Genomic DNA, 18,192 nt, shown 5'->3' on the forward strand with positions numbered 1-18,192 from the left:
AACCGTGAACGTGCATTGTTTCCCTCATAGTTAGATACTTATTCGATTTTAAATTTATTCTAAAGGTATACCGTGTAACTGAGTTCCTGCGGCACTGGAGCGCGATCTCCGTGTATAAAGTGTCCATTAAATGGTGCACAGAATGATGGCGTTAAAAGCGCTAAAGTAGCAGTCAAGAGTATTTACTCTTGACTGGCTTCTAACCTGGCAACTTTTAGGCAAGCGCGCTCCATCTTAGGCTGCATCATCACTTGCTAGCATGTCTGATTGCAGCCAAACGCTAGTCTATAAATTTAAAAAAAAAATCCTGCGTCGTTTTTCTTATAGGTATTTTAAATGACATGGTAATGCCACAGTCGCACGCGACTTTGCAACGAATCAATCAATGGACGAGAGGCGAAGCGGGAGGGTGATGGGTTGCGCTTTTGGAGGTCCGCACGACGGACAAAGTTCCACAGTCCATTGCGTCGTCTTAGAGTGAAAACCTCGGGAATGCATTTTTGCTCAAATTTATTTTATTTCGTTTCTAGGAAGAAAACCTCGCAACGCACATCCTGATCTGACTAATTTGTTCATTCGATACTCGTAACGCCATCTATGACATTAAATGAGAAACTCGTAAATACTCGCTTCTGTTAGTTACAGCACGCAGTTTTTTCTTCCTCCTGAAAAGTTACTTCTTTTACACTTACGAGGTTTTCACTCTAAGCCGTCGATTGCTAGAGGGGCGTGCATACACATTTTTTTATCGCAGCATGAGTGTGGAGGATTTCGTCATTTCGATATAGATTTTTTCCTCTTGGTGCAAGAAAGACCGATAATTTGGGATAAATGCCATGACTGAGGTACGTGCGGTCGTGGGTTCTCGCAATGCAGGTGGCACACAAAGCGTTGCCTTGCAACGACGCAACGCAACGCATTAATGAGACATCTCCCTAATGACGTAGGCAACAGTACAAACCCTACGCTGGGTTTTGAACAGGCTGGGCTCAATTGTCAGAAGGATTAAGTATTTAAATCATCACTAAAAGCTAGATGCTATAACGTAGGCACTTTACTCGTCACCTCGCCATTTTATTATCAAACCGTGAGGCACTGCCAAGGTCTGCACCCAGTGACGGATTAAGACTACTTGATGCCCTAAGCAATTCATGCCTGTGGGCCCCCCTATCCGTATGTCAACTAGAATCGGTCTTTAAACCTTTACTGCCTAAAAACATTAGTTTTTGGGGTTCCGTACCTCAAAAGGAAAATCGGAACCCTTATAGGATCACTTTTTTGTCTGTCCGTCAAGTGTCCGTGTCTGTCAAGAAACCTATAAGATACTTCCCGTTGAACTAGAGACATGAAACTTGGCAGGTAGGTAGGTCTTATAGCACAATTGTACAGGAATAAATCTGAAAACCCCGAATTTGTGGTTACATCATTTAAAAAAATTTGAATGTGTTTTAATTTTCAAAGTAAGATAACTATGCCAAGTGGGGTATCATATGTAAGGGCTTTACCTGTACATTCTAAAACAGATTTTTATTTATTTTTATGTGTAATAGTTTTTGATTTATCGTGCAAAATGTCGAAAAAAATACGGAACCCTCAGTGCGCGAGTAAGACTTGCATTTGGCCGGTTTTTTGTAAAATTAGATGGTGAGATGTAACGTACTTTAGAAGTGGAGTAGGTGCGACAGCAATAAAAACCAAAGCTAAATTATTTATTTATTGAAATGCGCCTTGCGGCTTTCGGGGGCATTCGAATTGTCGAATGCCCTAGCGGGCGGCGAGTGGTCAAGCGGGAGAGGGGTTATGGCTCTAGTTCGGACTCTAATCTCTATGTCAACTTAAAACGCGCGAATTTTCAAATTAGTCCTAGAAACTTTGGTGTGGTTTTTGGTGACGTGAGAGTGAGACGTGATGCCCTAAGGACGGATTTTTTTTGTGCTTCTTCTGGTGCCCCCTCAGACGTGATGCCCTAGGCAATTGCTTAATTTGATTAAGGGTTAATCCGTCACTGTCTGCACCCCTACATAGTCTTACACTCGTATTCACAAACGTTACTATGAGGTCTCATAATGCGCTCGAACGCAGTGTGTTCCACAAATCAAATTACTGTATCACATCAATTTGCAATTATCTGATTGGTGGAACCTACACTATGCGTTCGAGCGCACTGTGAGACCTCAGTAAGGGTGAGGCCAAACGAGCGTAATTTTGTGAGTTGTCAGTCGCGTAATTTCTGCTGCATTCGGTTTCATACAAAAGTCCAGTTCGTGCCACACAGCGACGCAAAATGAGTTGAACTTTTGTATGAAACTAAATGCAGCAGAAATTACGCAACCGAAATTACGCGACTTACAACTCAAAAAATTACGTCCGTTTGGCCTCACCCTAATGATCGTGAATACGGCCGAAAATTCCACTGATTCGTCTCTACGAAGCGATTTGCTTCGTTTCTAATTTTTCCCCACTAGCTATAATAACTACCTTCCATAGAAAACCCCCTCTGGTCTGTGCTACCTTCTAAAGACCAATGACTAGTTAGGTACCCTTTAAGCAGGTGCACTTCACTTTAGACTGCATCATCTCCTACACTCCATACATGGAATGATTGCAATCAAGCGCAATTAAAAAAAAATACTCATATGGGATAAAAAATTAAACAAGCGCATTTTATATAAAATCATCTTTTAATCAAAAAATACTCATATGGGGTAAAAAAATTAAACAAGCATATTATATAAAAAATCATCTTTTAATCAGTAATCTTGGTAATTTTTTTTGGTAATATGACAAATAAAGATAATCTGGCAGTTTTACAATATCTTAATGCTTACGTCGGTTTAGCTAAAATATTTTCAATAGGCTCGAATAGTTCACTGTTTAAAATATTAAAGCTTGGATCATTATCTATTTAAATCTTTAATCAATTTTTCTTAGCTAAACTTAAAAAATAAGTCGCTAAATTGACTCGCAGACGCGTGAATGTTCTTCAATGAATGAAAGCGTTTTATACATCTATTAAACATTGACGCATCTGTGAACATTCAATGTCAAATTTAAGTTAGACAGTTAGACAAAACAAATTAATCGTGGTATGTACCCGAAAATGCACTTAATCACCTCATAACAGGGGTCGTTATTTATTTAAACGTCTTTTCGGAATAAAGCGGCGGCCACACAGGCCGCGTAAGCGTAGACGTAGCGCGTACTATTGCGTTATACTGTATGGAACTGTATGAGAGATAGCATACCGCTTGCGTGCAGTTATATCTACGGATTCACGCGCGTCACAAGCAAGTGTTACGTGTATCTGCTTTAAATTTTCTAGGTTTCCAGTACCGAAAAGTCGGTGCAGGTAAAATAGCTTTATGTTATCTTATACCTATGTCTAAGAAACAAGACCTTTATGTGAGTGCTCATAAGATAGCTTGGGGCTATTTTGCCCGCATCGACTTATCAGTAAACGTGGCTCTTTATGCCAGCACGCTAAGACGCCATTTCGAAAGACGAGAGAATCGCGGCAAGTCTCGCCGCGTGACCAAATTCGATACAATCTCCACAGGGCGATACTATAGCGGCGATACGAGTGATCCTGGACGAGTATTACGTCACAGACTCGTCGCGTCTACAATAGAATAGAATATTTTTTTATGCAAGTAGACTTTTACAAGTGCTTTTTCGTCTTAAATTCACTTAGAAGTTTCGCAGCGATACCATTGAGGTCGAGAGCCATACCATCTATAGAGCGTTCACTTTGCTTAGACTTAAGTTTCAGTTGAAATGAGACGGATTTATGGCAGCCGTATAACGCTGTCTCGTTTTAACAGTGCCTTAAATCTGAGCAAAGTCTAAATGCGCCCTATAGATCTCAGCCTTAAACGAGACAGTATTATGCCACTGGGATAAATCTGTCTCGTTTTAACTGAATGTGCAGTTTTAACTGCGCAGGCAAGACCGAATGTGTAGCCAGAACGTTAGACTAGGAATAATGGCTACAAGTCAATTCAGCAACTTTTTATCATACTTCAAATCATTCGCTCAGTAAGGGCGCTTGTATGAAATACACAGGTGTGACATCATAAACATTTTACTTAATTTGACGTACACCTTTTTCTAGTTAAATCAATAATATAAAATGGTTAGCAAACTTAAAAGTAACAGAATTTTGGAAGAACCTTTAATAATTACTAAGAAATAATTTCTTTTTGACATTGGCACCAACCCAATTCTGCGCTGCATTCAAAGGTACCATGGAACCGTTATTTTAATAGATGAATGTTATAAAATTTAAAAAAAAATATGTTAAAAATTAAAATAGATTATGTTTGAAAAAACACAATCTGTTCTTTATTATATATTTACATAATTAAGTAATATGACATGCTTCAAACAAATATTTAAATGCATGTTTTGTACTAAATTAAAACAATAGAAATATAGATATACTAGGTACCAGATGATGCCCTCAATTCATCCACGTGTATTAAGATTTTGAAAATTCTTCGATTTTTGGGTATAAAAAGTAGCTTATGTCCATCTCAGGGATGCAAGCTATCTTCTGAACCCATCAAAATCGGTTAGGTAAACGGATGGACAGAGAAAAGGTGACAGACAGACAGAATTTTCGCATTAATATTGGTATGGATTTTATTAGGTATCTATTGCATTTGCGGATTTTGTTTTTTGGTAGGTACCCATTTATTAGGTTTCGATGGAGTTAAATTTGTAATCCAAAAATGTAGCAAGTGAAATTTTATAAAATTGGTTATCAGATTGACTGAAGTCAAAATGATTTCAATACATTATGCTTCAAAACCATGCCCAGTTTTTGAGATTCTTCTATTTTTAACCCCCGACCCAAAAAGAGGGGTGTTATAAGTTTGACGTGTGTATCTGTGTATCTGTGTGTCTGTGTATCTGTGTATCTGTCTGTGGCATCGTAGCGCCTAAACGAATGAACCGATTTTAATTTACTTTTTTTTGTTTGAAAGGTGGCTTGATCGAGTGTTCTTAGCTATAATCCAAAAAAATTGGTTCAGCCGTTTAAGAGTTATCAGCTCTTTTCTAGTTTTCTTGTTGAAAAGAAGGTTAGATAACCGTTAGGTTCTTAATATTATGTCAATAGACAAATGTCAAGCTGTCAAGATGGACGTTGCCTATACACATAATTATTTATTTGAAAATGATGTTTTGGAAAACTCAAATACTTTGGATCGTCGGGGGTGTTATAAATTTTTAATTTACACTTGTTTATTAATAACTAAATGACTATGATATTGGAATGCCTTTCTGTCTATTTTCAGTTGTCAATTTAGTACCAAAATTTTTTCATCCAAAAGTAAATCTCATCTAAAATATAAAAAAATATCTTTGTTTAAATTTTTACAAAAAGTTTTTTTTTTTTTAATTTTTATATTTTGTATTGCAATTTCAATAATTACATTAAGTATAGTTATAAAAAAAAAGTAGTTATGTTGAGAGATCTCAAAAAAAAAAAAAAACTTTTTCCTTCGTAAAGTGAAACTGCTCCAGTATATTTTCAGTTAAAAGAGGAATTTTTTGGCTCAAAATATTAAGCAAAATGTTATATTTTTCTCAATATTTTTTCTAACCTCTTTTAATTAGTAGGATATAATAGAACAGTTTATCTTTTTAAAAAAATTGCAGATAAGTAACAAAAATTTTAACATAAAAAAATTAAACTTCTCTATTACGCTCACACAAATTTCTACACAAACATTAATATCACATTTAGAAAAATAGGACATATTGTCTCTGATAGTCTTTTTTTTATTCTATATTGTCTATGCCACTACACTACACAGTTGGGGAGTGTCTTAGAAATTGTTCCAGTGTGGGTCCATTTCGCCCCAGGGGGTCCCGGGGGAACATGATCATATCCCCGACCCACGTGAACTGCAGAAGTCTATTCTCTATGACATGCCGCCATCTTGGGTTTTCGAGCAGCAGGTCCCTGTAATTGTCTCCGGACACTATGACTCCATCGAACTCCGCTGCGCACTGCACTATGTATCTGGAGAAATTAAATAGAACTGAGTGTTACCCTATTTTGTGGATGAAGAATAGTAGTAATAATAATAAGAGATAGAGATACATTTATACGTCCGATAAGAGTAACCTGCCCAGTATCTCGCACGAGAGTGTCAACACACGAGGCCTTCTCTTACAAACACTTGTAGTACAAACGTTGTAGGACATACTACTTGTATGTAATACAAAAGGTTGTAACTGATCTATCGTCGTAGGAAGGATCTCCCTGCCTGTATCTCGCACGAGGGCGTGAACACGCGAAGCCTTCTCTAAACACACTGTATAGCATAAACGTTGTAATTGACCTGTTGTCATAGGAATTGATCAACCTGCCCCGTACCTCACGCGAGGGCATGATCACACGAGGTATTCTCTTAACACACTGTATAGTATAAACGTTGTAACTGACCTGTCGTCATAGGAATTGATCAATCTGCCCTGTATCTCGCGGGAGGGCGTGAACACCACGAGCCCTTGTCTCTCCAACTGGCTGAGCAGTTTGCCGTCTGTGCTTTTGCCTGCTTTACACCTGCAAATATACACAATAACCGGCTTATAAATTCTGATTATATTATTGAGGTTTCTAGTGGTTTCATCATCATCTCAACCCATCGCCGCCCACTACTGGGCACGCGTGCCCTCCAAGAATGAGAAGGGTTAGGTTAGGCTGTAGTCCACTGCGCTGGCCTAGTGTGGAGTTTGAAACTTTAATGTGACAACCCTGCAAACTGCTGGCTGCCGAAATAAACTCATACAAAACTGTGAACACGAAGGACCATTTGAATATTTGTCATTAGTAGAGATAACGAAAGAATCTATTTCACTAACTATGTAGTGCCTCATTTGTCATGTATATGATTTATCAAACTGGCTGTATACAAGCTTCTAATATTTTACGATAAATAACATATGTAATTAATATAATTTACCTGAATTGGGGCACAAAGGCCTTGACAGCATGTCCGCGCTGCACAAAATATTCAATGCATATTTTTAGCCCCTTTACTGAAAAAACTCTGCCCCGGCTGTGCCTAGAAAGTTGAAAATTTCTCTCAAAGAACACTTATTTTATTCCTGTTAATACAAAATATAATACAAAAAAAACTTGGGAAATCTGATGAGGGCCAGATTTATTCGGCACTCGGCGTCAACTTTCCTTTTTGTTTAGACATTATTTCACTTGTCATAATCACAATTGTTTACAGATAATTTAATACAGCAGGTACTTGCATGGGCGTAGCCAGCAATTTTAGAGGGGCGGGAGGGGGGTTCAACCGAATCCTTTCAGGACAAATGGAATAGTTAACGGAAATTCAATTTGACAGTTCTAGATACAATACAATCATAAACAGAAGCGCGAGCGTAGCGAGCGCAATTTATTTGTTTTATAATAGAAAAAAACTAAATTGACATGAGCTCAGCCATAACAAAATTTTCTTTTTAGTATCTTTTCAATAATAAAGTAGATTGTCTGTGACCTCTTCACAGCCTATCTTCTTGACCTAAATTTGGTTCTATTCAGAGATAGGTAATTGGTTTCCCAGAAACGGGACATAGGCTTTTTATGCCGGAAAATTAAAAAGATCGTAAGTGATTTTTGAAAACCTAAATCCATGCGGACGAGTTGTGGGCATCATATACTTAACACATAATGAAAGTGCGAGCGAAGCGAGCGCGAAATTTTGGATATATTTTCAAAAAAATTATTAGGTATGTGAATTCAAAAACTAGTGCATATTAAAAAAAAAAACACTTTGTCTGGTATTTCGGGGCGTTTTAGACCCCCAAAACTTCTCCCCCACTACAGCCATGCATACTTGCATGACATGCATTTGTTGCAGCGACCGGCGGCGGCGTAATATTATTGTGACTGTTATAAAAGACTGCTTAGGTACGAAAATCACAATAAGCGAAGACACATGTGAGTGCAACGTGCGTGCGGACTCATACTATTCATAGACTAGATGCCAGATGGCACGACAAATGGCAATAATAACAACCCACTGCCCAGAGTCGGAGCTTGAAGTCCTGCCTACCTGAGGCCAGGCCCCCGCCTCGTGCTGGGACGATGACATTTTTTTCACTTGCCGTGCACACTATTCTGGCCATTGTTTGGGTCAAGGCAGATGTTTTTATGTTCAAGACATGTTCGAGACTATAGCCAACCTAATATCCTTACACACTTAATCAAAAATATTTGATTAAAGGTCAAACCAGTCTGAGGGCCGGAGTTGGCCCGCGGGCCGTAGTTTGCCCATCACTGCATTAGACCAACAAGGTAGTTAATGCAAAAATGATAAAATACGTACTGCATAGCAACGTTGCTGCCATCTATAACAATCATCCTCAAGCCGGTCTTGTTACGTATGTCTCGCTCGGGGTTGTAGATGTTGCTGCCGATGCTGTTGCGGGAGACCTGCCTGCCCAGTATCACCTGCTTTATGTACGTGTCCTCCGCTGACTCAGGTGCGCGTGCGGCGCCAGTCTATAAAAATAATATACAACTAATAAATAAAAAACCGGCCAAGTGCGAGTCAGACTCGCGCACCGAGGGTTCCTTACTTGGGTATTTTTCCCCACATTTTGCACAATATATCAAAAACTATTTTTTGTAACTAAGAACATTTTTCTAACAAAAATTACTATGTTGCTGTAAGTATATTGCTACTGTTAGTATACCTATTTCCTTCAATTCATTTCTCAAAAGGCAATCGCGTGGTATTAAATTATAAATTATAAATAACAAATATTGCTTTTTTTACAAAATTTACAAAAAAAATCCCAATATCCCATACCAAGCCCCACTACCCCAATAATAATAATAAGCTTTACCCCATATCAAGATTCCATGAGACATGGTACTATGAAAATAAGAAAAATTATTGATAAAGCAAGGAATGGAATCACCAATTGTATGTATTCGTTTTTAGAGTCTGGAGTAAGGGACCATAACAAAAGTTCCTAAAAACTTTTGTAGCATTCCCAGTGCAATGATGGGACCCTTTATTTTTATTACCCAAGCCATCCTCTGACATGTGGTTGACACTCCTAGCGTTTAGTGAAACAATGAAGCATTGTTCAACAAATGAATTGAATAAAAATGAATGCCTGTTTTATTATCTTAAGAATATGGATGGTTTAAAGCAAAAACTTACTTTTTTAAATTTGTTTTATGATTTTAGTGCTGAAGAAATCTCTTTATTTAAATGTTTGTACCTATACCAAAACTTTTACTACAAGCTAACTAATAAATATCCCATTTTATAATACAAAAAAGAAAATAGAGAAAAGAAGTACATAATTAATAACATGGCACCTTGTTTTCAAATTACACTAATATTATAAAGGCGAAAGTTTGTGTGAATGTGTGTGTTTGTTACACTTTCACGCAAAAACTACCAGACAGATTTGGCTGAAATTTAGAATGGAGACAGATTATATCTTGGATTGCTACTAGGCTACTTTTTATCTCAGAAAGTTAGAGTTCCTTCGGAATTTTAAAAAGCCTTTATCCACAGGAACAAAATCGCTGGCATCAGCTAGTAATAGATAAATAATTATAGATAAATGATAATAGATCTTACACAGTTATATTTTGTATATAGGTGCATTTTATAAAGTATCATGTGAGTACCTATTCTTCCAATTGATTCGAATGAACTGGTCCAAGGTATTAAAAGGGTCAACACTTGTTTTGTAATTTCTTGGATTGAAACCACCAATAATATTTCTAAAATTTCTTAATTCATTATATGAACCATCACCATCTCGAGTATGCAGTACACCTATACCATCAAATTTTCAGATAAAGTAAAAACATAATAAACATTGTGACTTACCTTAAGGCTCGGCAAACTAGTTTTACTGCTAGTTCCATTGCAACCATTAAAAATCCTTTGTGCCATAAGATCTAACAATGTTCCTTTTTGTGAGGAATCCATATTTGCTATTGCATTCAAAAACTTCTTCATTTGTGTGCTGTTCACTCGATCTTTACGTCTCCCAACATTTACTACAGTAACATCAGAATCTCCGCTCATAGACAAATTCGTATTTGACACTGTGTGATTGTCTGTGGTATTAGCTAAATCTATGACTGTAGTTTGCGGATTTGTAGTATTAAGAGTAGTATCATTTGTTAAATCTATTGTTAAATAAGAATCTCTATTAATTTCTCTCGTTAAATCCTCCACTTCTTGTTGAAAATTCTGTATGGAGTTTGAATTATTGTTTGTTCGGAGAGGTGATTCCATTTTTGAATTATGTTTGCTGGATAAAGGCGTTGAGCATTGTTCAGGGCAAGGAGCATTATTTATTATTAAATTACCATCTTCACCATCCCCAATGAAAAAACTACTGGTTAGGTTTTGTTTGTCTTGCTTGATCTCTGAACAGTCAAGTTCTATGACAGTATTGTTGGAGCAGCTTGGAGAAGATGAGTCACTTCCATTACGAAGGCGATCAAACAATACTTTTATATTCTTGTTGGTTTTACTTGACTTCTTCCTTAGAATCTTATTGTTCTTTTGTACCTTTGTAGCATGTGCATTTTTCTGGAAAGTTAGTCAATTAATATATCAAGTTACACTCTCTAAAGACTTCCATCACTAGCACAATGACTTTGTATCATTGGTCATGTTACATTCATATTAGATGGCATAAAACATTAATACTCGAGGATGAGTAAGATGTAAGATACAAAACACATGAGAATAGTATGGTTAGCACTCTGCAAATGTAATTTAAGTGCAAGTCTTCACTACTGTAGATAAATATTATTTATAAAAAAGTAGATAACTTTTTTCAAAATGATGTCACAGACCAGTGCAGTTATGAATGACAAAATATCATACTTTCAGGTAAAAATACTGCATTTTTACTTATGAAAAAATTAAACCATTATTTTAAAACATATTTAAGCAGCAGTTAACGTAGTTTAATGAAAAATTAGCCTTATTCTATTTTTTTTTTTCAAAATTCATTGCTTTTTTAAGAACTGGAGTATACACGGAATTTTGTTAAATGCAAGTCTAGTATTTGCAGTAAGTATAAGGTGACGAAAAATAAGGAAAAACTTTTGGGTTACAGGAGGGTAACTGCGAAATTAAGATTTGTTGCAAGCACTATTGTTTAGGTTAGTTTTACACATTTTATTTATTATACAATAACAAAGCAATAGTCTAACTTTCCTGACACGTACCGACGAAAGTTAGCGAAACTACATACATAATTTAAATTCAATCATCGCGAAACTAGCGCGGACTACTATAATAAACAAAATATTAAAAACATTCATTTGGCTGTTGAACAACTTACAGAACGATTTCTTTGTTTTGAATTTTTCCCCATTTCACGTTATGGAAATTTTATAGGTTTATCCTGTAAAATAATTTATTTGGAAATAATATCCTGTACAAACTTGATCAATTCAACAAATCCGCAAACAAAACAAAACCACGACTTACAAAAAAGATGGCGTCTTTTTTTTTTGACATTGACAGACAATTCACAGGCAATCCACAACATTTACAACCATAGAGAATAAACAGTACGACAAGGATCTTCTGGCACATGAATGATATTGACAGAGCGGCGTAGTTGTAGAAGAAAGACTGCCAGCAAATAAAATCTCCTCAATTTTGGAGAATACCTATGTTGAAAATATTAATGTTGAAAATTGAGTAAGTTTTATCTAATTCTATCTGAATGAGAAATAGGGAAGGCCATCCCTATTTTCACACAGGGGGAAAAATAATAAAACCATTGATTAGCCAGGGACTTGTAACCCTATCGTGTTTATCTGTTCAAATACTATATTTACCTCGTGCTAAATATAGCTACAAGATGCAGACACATTTATGCTGTATCTATTAACTGTGTATCGTGATGACTGATGATATTATTATGTATGGAATGGAACGAATATTAAAAAACAGTGAATTTCTGTTTTTTTTACTTAGCAACACTATATTCAAGGGGACAACTTGACATTTTACAAGATTCCGATTTTGGCCACACGCCAAAATATCCTTGCCGCACTTATATTAGAGTAGATATCGAAAATTCCATAGACAAGACAATTTGTCTACAGATTATAATATCAAGCTAAGAACACATTGTTAAAAAATGAATAAGGGAATCTTTTTTCCAAAATAATGTAATGAATTAATTAAAACATTAAATAGTTAGTTCTAACTAACGTAATTCCTAGTTACGTAACTCCTAGTCACGTTAGTTTTAAGTAATTCAATATATGGAATACTTTAACGAAGAAGGAAAATATGGCAAGTAAACTTGCATTAGTTCATTTGATTCTTAATTTACATTCATGATGCATGAGTCAGAGCTGTCCATATTTTTCTGGCACTTGGCCAGCATGGCGGGCTATGGCTTATGCCTACGCCCTTCTCATTTTGAGAGGAGAGTTTAGAACCGTGCTCAGTAGTGGAATGGCAATCTGTTGATTGTAATGATGATAATAATGATTAGGTAGACAAGAATAATAATATTATTTCATAATATTGAATTATTTATTCTATACAAACATTTACTAGATACATTGCATTATCTAGGCTATTGCTATTAATAAATCATTTTCATCTTAACTTAAGGGTAGTTGTAAGTATTGCTAAGCAATCCTTAAGAAATATTGTCAAGGTGAGGAATCTAATAGAATCTTCTTAAAATTTTATGAACTAGGCAAGTACCTAGTTATGTACCTACTTATGTAAGCTTGCTAATAATACTATGTAAATAATATTATTTTATTTGAAGTAATTAAGTATTTCAAAGAGTCAGGATAGATATTATCTAAGTTTCCATAAAAATATTTTTGCTGTACTTTTTTTAAATATTTTCAATCGAAAACGGTCAAAATCATAAATTAATAACTTACAATAAAAGGTACATAGTACATACATAGTTACCTACTACAGGGAAAGCCGTCAGCTGGATTCGTATAGGTTAAAATCAGTACCTAATTGAATATACTTAGTCACATTAAAACAATTCGGTCTTTTTTCACAACTGACGCCATTATTGCTCTACCCTCTATTTCTAAAAGTTTTTGAAATAAGTTTTATTTTTACAAGAGTCATAAATCTACTTTATATCGCAAAACTTATCATCATTAATTAAGTACGAATTTTAAAAGGTCGCCAATTAGATACAAAGCTTTCCTACGAGTAAAGTTTAATAAATACTTATTTCCTAAATAGTTAAAAGCTGTTTCAAAAAAAAAATTAGGTCACTATTTACAAGTATACACTTCCATAGTCTTAACGCAAGTGTTGCAATCCACTCGACAGCACCAGTGGAACTTGCACTCGCATCTTTCCTTCACAACGATCTTCTTGGTGTTGTATCCACGACCGCAACACATGAGTGCACAGCCGTCTATGCCGGCTGCAGTTTTGTTGCATTCTCTGCCCGTTGTGCCTGGTGAACCCTGAAATATATTGAAACATGTGTCAAATTCACTCTTAGCTGAATAAGCTAGCCATTAGTCTGAAGGGGCAAAATATTATGTAGATAAAATATGTGAAACAGCCACGAAATGTGGTCAAGTCATTTTAAAACAAATAAGTACAAACTTATTAGGTACATACATGAATAAACTCGGAATTAAATTATACGACCACTTTTCAACATACCAATGAAACGTTTCGAATACAGTAATTGGGTGACTCTTCCAAATAGACGAGATCTTGTGCAGTCGGCAGACTGTAGTTCGGATTACTAAGCCTCAGTTTCCCTCGTCGAGACACCTTGACTTCCGTAGCACCTTCATATTTGTCGCGTAGATAGTCTCCTGATGAAATAAAATAAAAATCCGGAGCATCGTACAAGAAATAACACTTTTTAATTATTTTTTAATTTTCATGGCGGCTATTATGTAATTTTTAGTATAAATTGTAATTTTGTTTATAGCGGCAATAGAAATACACATTCTGTGAATAGATCATCTCTGTTTATTACGGTTCACGAGATAAAACCAGACGGACGGACGGATGGATGGACAGCCGAGGCTTAGTAGGTAATAGAGTCCTGTTGACACCTTTCGGATAAAGAATCCTAAAAATAACGGTATAATATTCTGTGTCACATTCTGAATATTAGATCGTGGTTATAAATAATGTGCACCAAGCTTAATTTTCATTTTATTCGTAAATGATCTATTGTCTCTGGATTGTATTTTAAATTTAGAATGTTTCATGACGGTCATTAAAATTACAACGTTAATTAAAATTTAATTTATTTAAATTTAATTGTAACTTTTAATTCTACGAAAACATTAATAAATTACATTTGATCATAGCTTGGATTAAGAACGACACCTACATTAAAACGTATTAATAAATTTTACTTAATTATAGCTTGGAACCATGTTGGAACCAACTCGGAACTATCATTATCAAGTAGGTGTGCTTATTTTTAATTACTATCTTACCTACCATTAATTAATAAAATATAATATAAGCCTCGTGGTATAATATTTTCTCATTAATATCTTATTATTTTACGCTTTTACGGCTTAAGGGACCATTAAAAACCACTTTCATAGATCATTTCCCGCCATTTCTGATCGTAATCGATCTAGAATTCTTTGAAATAGAAACACCTCAGTTTAAGAGTGGTTTATGTTTATTCGTAGTGCGCTCTAAACGACCGTCGCTCGATGAAATATAGCTATATCTACCTACGTTAATTTATATGTCAGTGGTTTTCCAGATTTGCGTTATATAATAGTTCCTACGATAACGGTGGTAATTGTGATGTAAAAATCTACATACCACCACCATTGTCATCAATCGATAGACGTCCACTGCTGGACATAGGTTTTTTGTAAGGACTTCGACACGCCACGGTCTTGCGTCGCCTGAATTCAACGGCTCCCTGTGACTCGTTTGATATCGTCCATCCATTTAGTGGGAGAGCTTTCAACGCTGCGCTTTCTGGTGCAAGGTCACCGTTCCAGCACTATAGGAGCTCAACGTCTATCGGTTTTTCCAACTTACATCTATACTAATAAATAAAATTGGAGTGTCTGTCTGTAATTTCGAAATAACTACGTCATATTAAGCTCATATGGTTATTTGAACGATACCAACACTGAATCACACGTTTTTAAAATTTTTGTCTGTCTGTCTGTCTGTCTGTCTGTCTGTCTGTCTGTCTGTCTGTTTGAAAAGGCTAATCTTTGGATCTTCTGAACCGATTTTGACGGGATTTTCACAGACAAGTAGAGGATTGATCAGGGTGTAACATGGCTAATTTTTTAACCGACTTTCAAAAAGGGAGTTGTGTTTTTCTACCTATGTACACCGAAATCTCCGAGATTTCTGAACCGATTTGCGTCGTTTCTTTTTTAATCGATAGAGGAACTTTGCGACATTGTTTTATAAAAAATTTGGATTCCAACTCCTCAATCCTGATGCTGCAGGGGATCTGACCAATCCACGCGGGCGAAGCTGCGGGTATCAGCTAGTATATTATAAACCCGCGTAGTTTTAAGACTAGTTATTTTTACGGAAAACTGGCAAATCACAGACATACTTAGATAAGTTTCTAGAACGAGTCTACAAAATTACATTGAGTTTGATTGGTTAATATTCACATGAGAACCAGAGAGAGCTTATGACGGTAGAGTCTTAGCAGTGTCGGAACTCGGAATAAGTAAGTCGTTTTTAAAATCCTAACGTCATAAAATTTAATGGGTTGCCATCAACACACCATGGATGATGAAGGGAGCACACAGTCCAGGAGATTAATTTACCGTGTACCAGGACAGCACGAAGCGACAGGAGGATTAATCGATCTCATTAGCTTTACAGTATCAGATGTAAAGTACAATGGAGACCCATTTACCCGGTTACGGAATGTTAGTTTTTGGTCTCTGTGGCGAATGGGCGCTTAATAGAGTGATTTGTGGAATGTAATGTATTGGAGACGATTTATTCCAGGCTTGTTGGTTTTGTCTGCCTTCTACAAAGTATAGAGCTAATAGTGGCCTGGCAGTTCGAACCAATATAAATCGCACCTCATCCAATATTCAAGAATGTCAACTTTACAAGAAAGCCCAATATATAACATTCATTCTTGTACACTGACTACACAAAGGAGATCATTATTTTTGGGCCTTTTCTGAAAGTGCCGGCCAACGAAAAAGAATGGTACGGATCGTTAGAACTAGCCATTTGGAGTAATAGTTAATATGGCAGAAAAGTTGTAGGATTGCTCTGAACCAAGTTATACAAGGTCGAAGATTCGTCATTTTCATACATTTTATTGATTTCTAAAAGTGCTGGGAAACATAAAATAATGTTAGATATTGCTAGAACTAATGATTTGAAGCAATTATCATTATGACGCGAAGGCTGTGGGGCCATTATATGTCGTGTTATACAAGTTATACAAAAAATGAATATACTTTGTATAATTAATTGCAACCGATTTTATGATTTTGTTACTGTTCTGATCGTTTTATACGAATTTGAATACACGTACAATTATTTTGACTCCCACGAAGTGCTAGATCAGCTGCAATGTGGACAAAATTCGTTTATACATACCTGGATTGTATGCGGCCTTGTAATACTAGGTGATCTCATCCAGCTATCTCCCAAACTTCTGCCACTGGGAATTGGGAAATCTCCGGCGAGCTCTATGATGAAAGCACCATTTGGTTATACGTACTGCTCACCATAGTAACTATGGGCTTGTTTCAGTCGATAGCTGCCCAAAGCAACCTGCGTCAATTCTTCTGGAACGTGAATCTAGTAAAGTCATTGAATGGAGGATGTCGGCTTCCATAGCCTGGAAATGAGCGCTTCTTCTGTTATAATTACATATTGTTTGTGTTAACAAGTTCTGCTGAACTGTTTTGCTCATTGACCAGTTCATGGATTTTGTCAAGAAAATCACGTCTGTAGTACACGTTATTGTCTATCAGAACATGATAGCTGTGTAGCGATGTTACCGCGATTCTGAAATAATCGATCACGTTACTTAATGCCCGGTCACTCTGATCAATCCTGAGCAAACGAAAATCTTTTTTAAAGCAATTATTCATCACTTCCACCATCCAGCGGCAAATGGTAACAAGCTTAGATTTATTGGTTTGGTCAGTAATTAGCTGGGTTTCATTTAAATGTTTTGTTTCTAGCATTTGTGTCACATAACCGCATGCCTCAAGAGAGAAAGGCTATCTATAAAGGGCATGTACAGACAGATACAGGCATGTACATATATCTTCAGAAAAGCACTATTTACGTTTTTCCGTGAAAATCATACCCTAACCACAAGTTCCGAAACCACTAAAAGCCTTTATATTTGTTGCGATGGAACAATAATCTACACGCTGCAGCAACTTCCAATGCCCAGATTTTAAATGATACCTTAAATGATATAGAAGATTTTTACTGGATTTTTATCTTAGTCCATGGTTTTAGAGATACCATAAAAAATCTTGAGGTAATCCTTCCTTTTTGAGGTGTGCGGTTATGTGGCACAAATGCCAGTAACAAAACATCAGTATAAAACCTAGCTAACTACTGACCAAGCCCATAAATCTAGAATTTTTACCATTTGCTGCTGGATAATGTAAATGATTAACGACCGCTTTGGAAGAGATTTTTGTTTACTCAGGGTTATTCAGGATTTGTAACCGGACATAAAGTAACATCGTCGATTATTTCAGGATTTTGTCAGCATTGCTGAAAGGCTATCATGTTCTGATAGACAACAACGTGCATGCACGTGATTTTCTTGACGTAATCCATGAACGGTTAATGAGCAAAACAGTTCAGCAGAACTTGTTAGCACAAACAATATGTAATTATAATAGAAGAAGATAGCTCATTTCCAGGCTATGGAAGCCGACATTCTCCGTTCAATGACTTTCCTAGATTCACGTTCCAGAAGAATTGACGCAGGTTGCTTTGGGCAGCTATCGACTGAAGCAAGCCCGTAGTTACTATGGTGAACAGTACGTATAACCAAATGGTGCATTCATCATAGAGCTCGCCGGAGATATCCCAAGTTTCCCAGAATTCCCAGTGGCAGAAGTTTGGGAGATGGCTGGATGAGATCACCTAGTATTACAAGGCCGCATACAATCCAGGTATGTATAAACGAATTTTGTCCACA

General features: G+C 36.3%; 2 protein-coding genes across 5 annotated transcripts in view; both read right to left on the reverse strand.

Moving 5' to 3' along the window:
• Positions 1 to 5,257: 5,257 nt before the first annotated feature.
• On the reverse strand, positions 5,258 to 11,521 carry LOC123865462 (endoribonuclease rege-1-like). 2 transcript variants are annotated; one of them, XM_045906508.1, is made up of 6 exons: positions 11,362 to 11,521; positions 9,885 to 10,598; positions 8,355 to 8,530; positions 6,975 to 7,076; positions 6,455 to 6,574; positions 5,258 to 6,028 (listed from the first exon to the last, which is right to left on the reverse strand). In XM_045906508.1, exons 1-6 carry the CDS (start codon positions 11,392 to 11,394, stop codon positions 5,812 to 5,814), a joined length of 1,362 nt encoding a protein of 453 aa, XP_045762464.1. In that variant the 5' UTR covers positions 11,395 to 11,521; the 3' UTR covers positions 5,258 to 5,811. The 2 variants fall into 2 exon arrangements, 1 of the variants encoding a protein (XP_045762464.1); XR_006795972.1 differs by having other exon boundaries at positions 5,888 to 6,028; positions 6,351 to 6,574.
• Positions 11,522 to 12,619: 1,098 nt separating this feature from the next.
• LOC123865475 (protein Wnt-5b-like) overlaps positions 12,620 to 18,192 on the reverse strand; it is a 50,753-nt gene continuing 45,180 nt past the window's right edge. For all 3 annotated transcript variants that reach the window (XM_045906525.1, XM_045906526.1, XM_045906527.1), the window contains 2 exons: positions 13,698 to 13,855; positions 12,620 to 13,492 (listed from right to left, as the gene is read on the reverse strand). In XM_045906525.1, the coding sequence (XP_045762481.1) occupies positions 13,295 to 13,492; positions 13,698 to 13,855 (356 nt within the window). In that variant the 3' untranslated portion in view covers positions 12,620 to 13,294. The remainder of the gene's footprint in view (positions 13,493 to 13,697; positions 13,856 to 18,192) is intronic.

Source organism: Maniola jurtina, chromosome 5 (genome assembly GCF_905333055.1).
Source record: "Maniola jurtina chromosome 5, ilManJurt1.1, whole genome shotgun sequence".
Lineage (NCBI taxonomy): Eukaryota > Metazoa > Arthropoda > Insecta > Lepidoptera > Nymphalidae > Maniola > Maniola jurtina.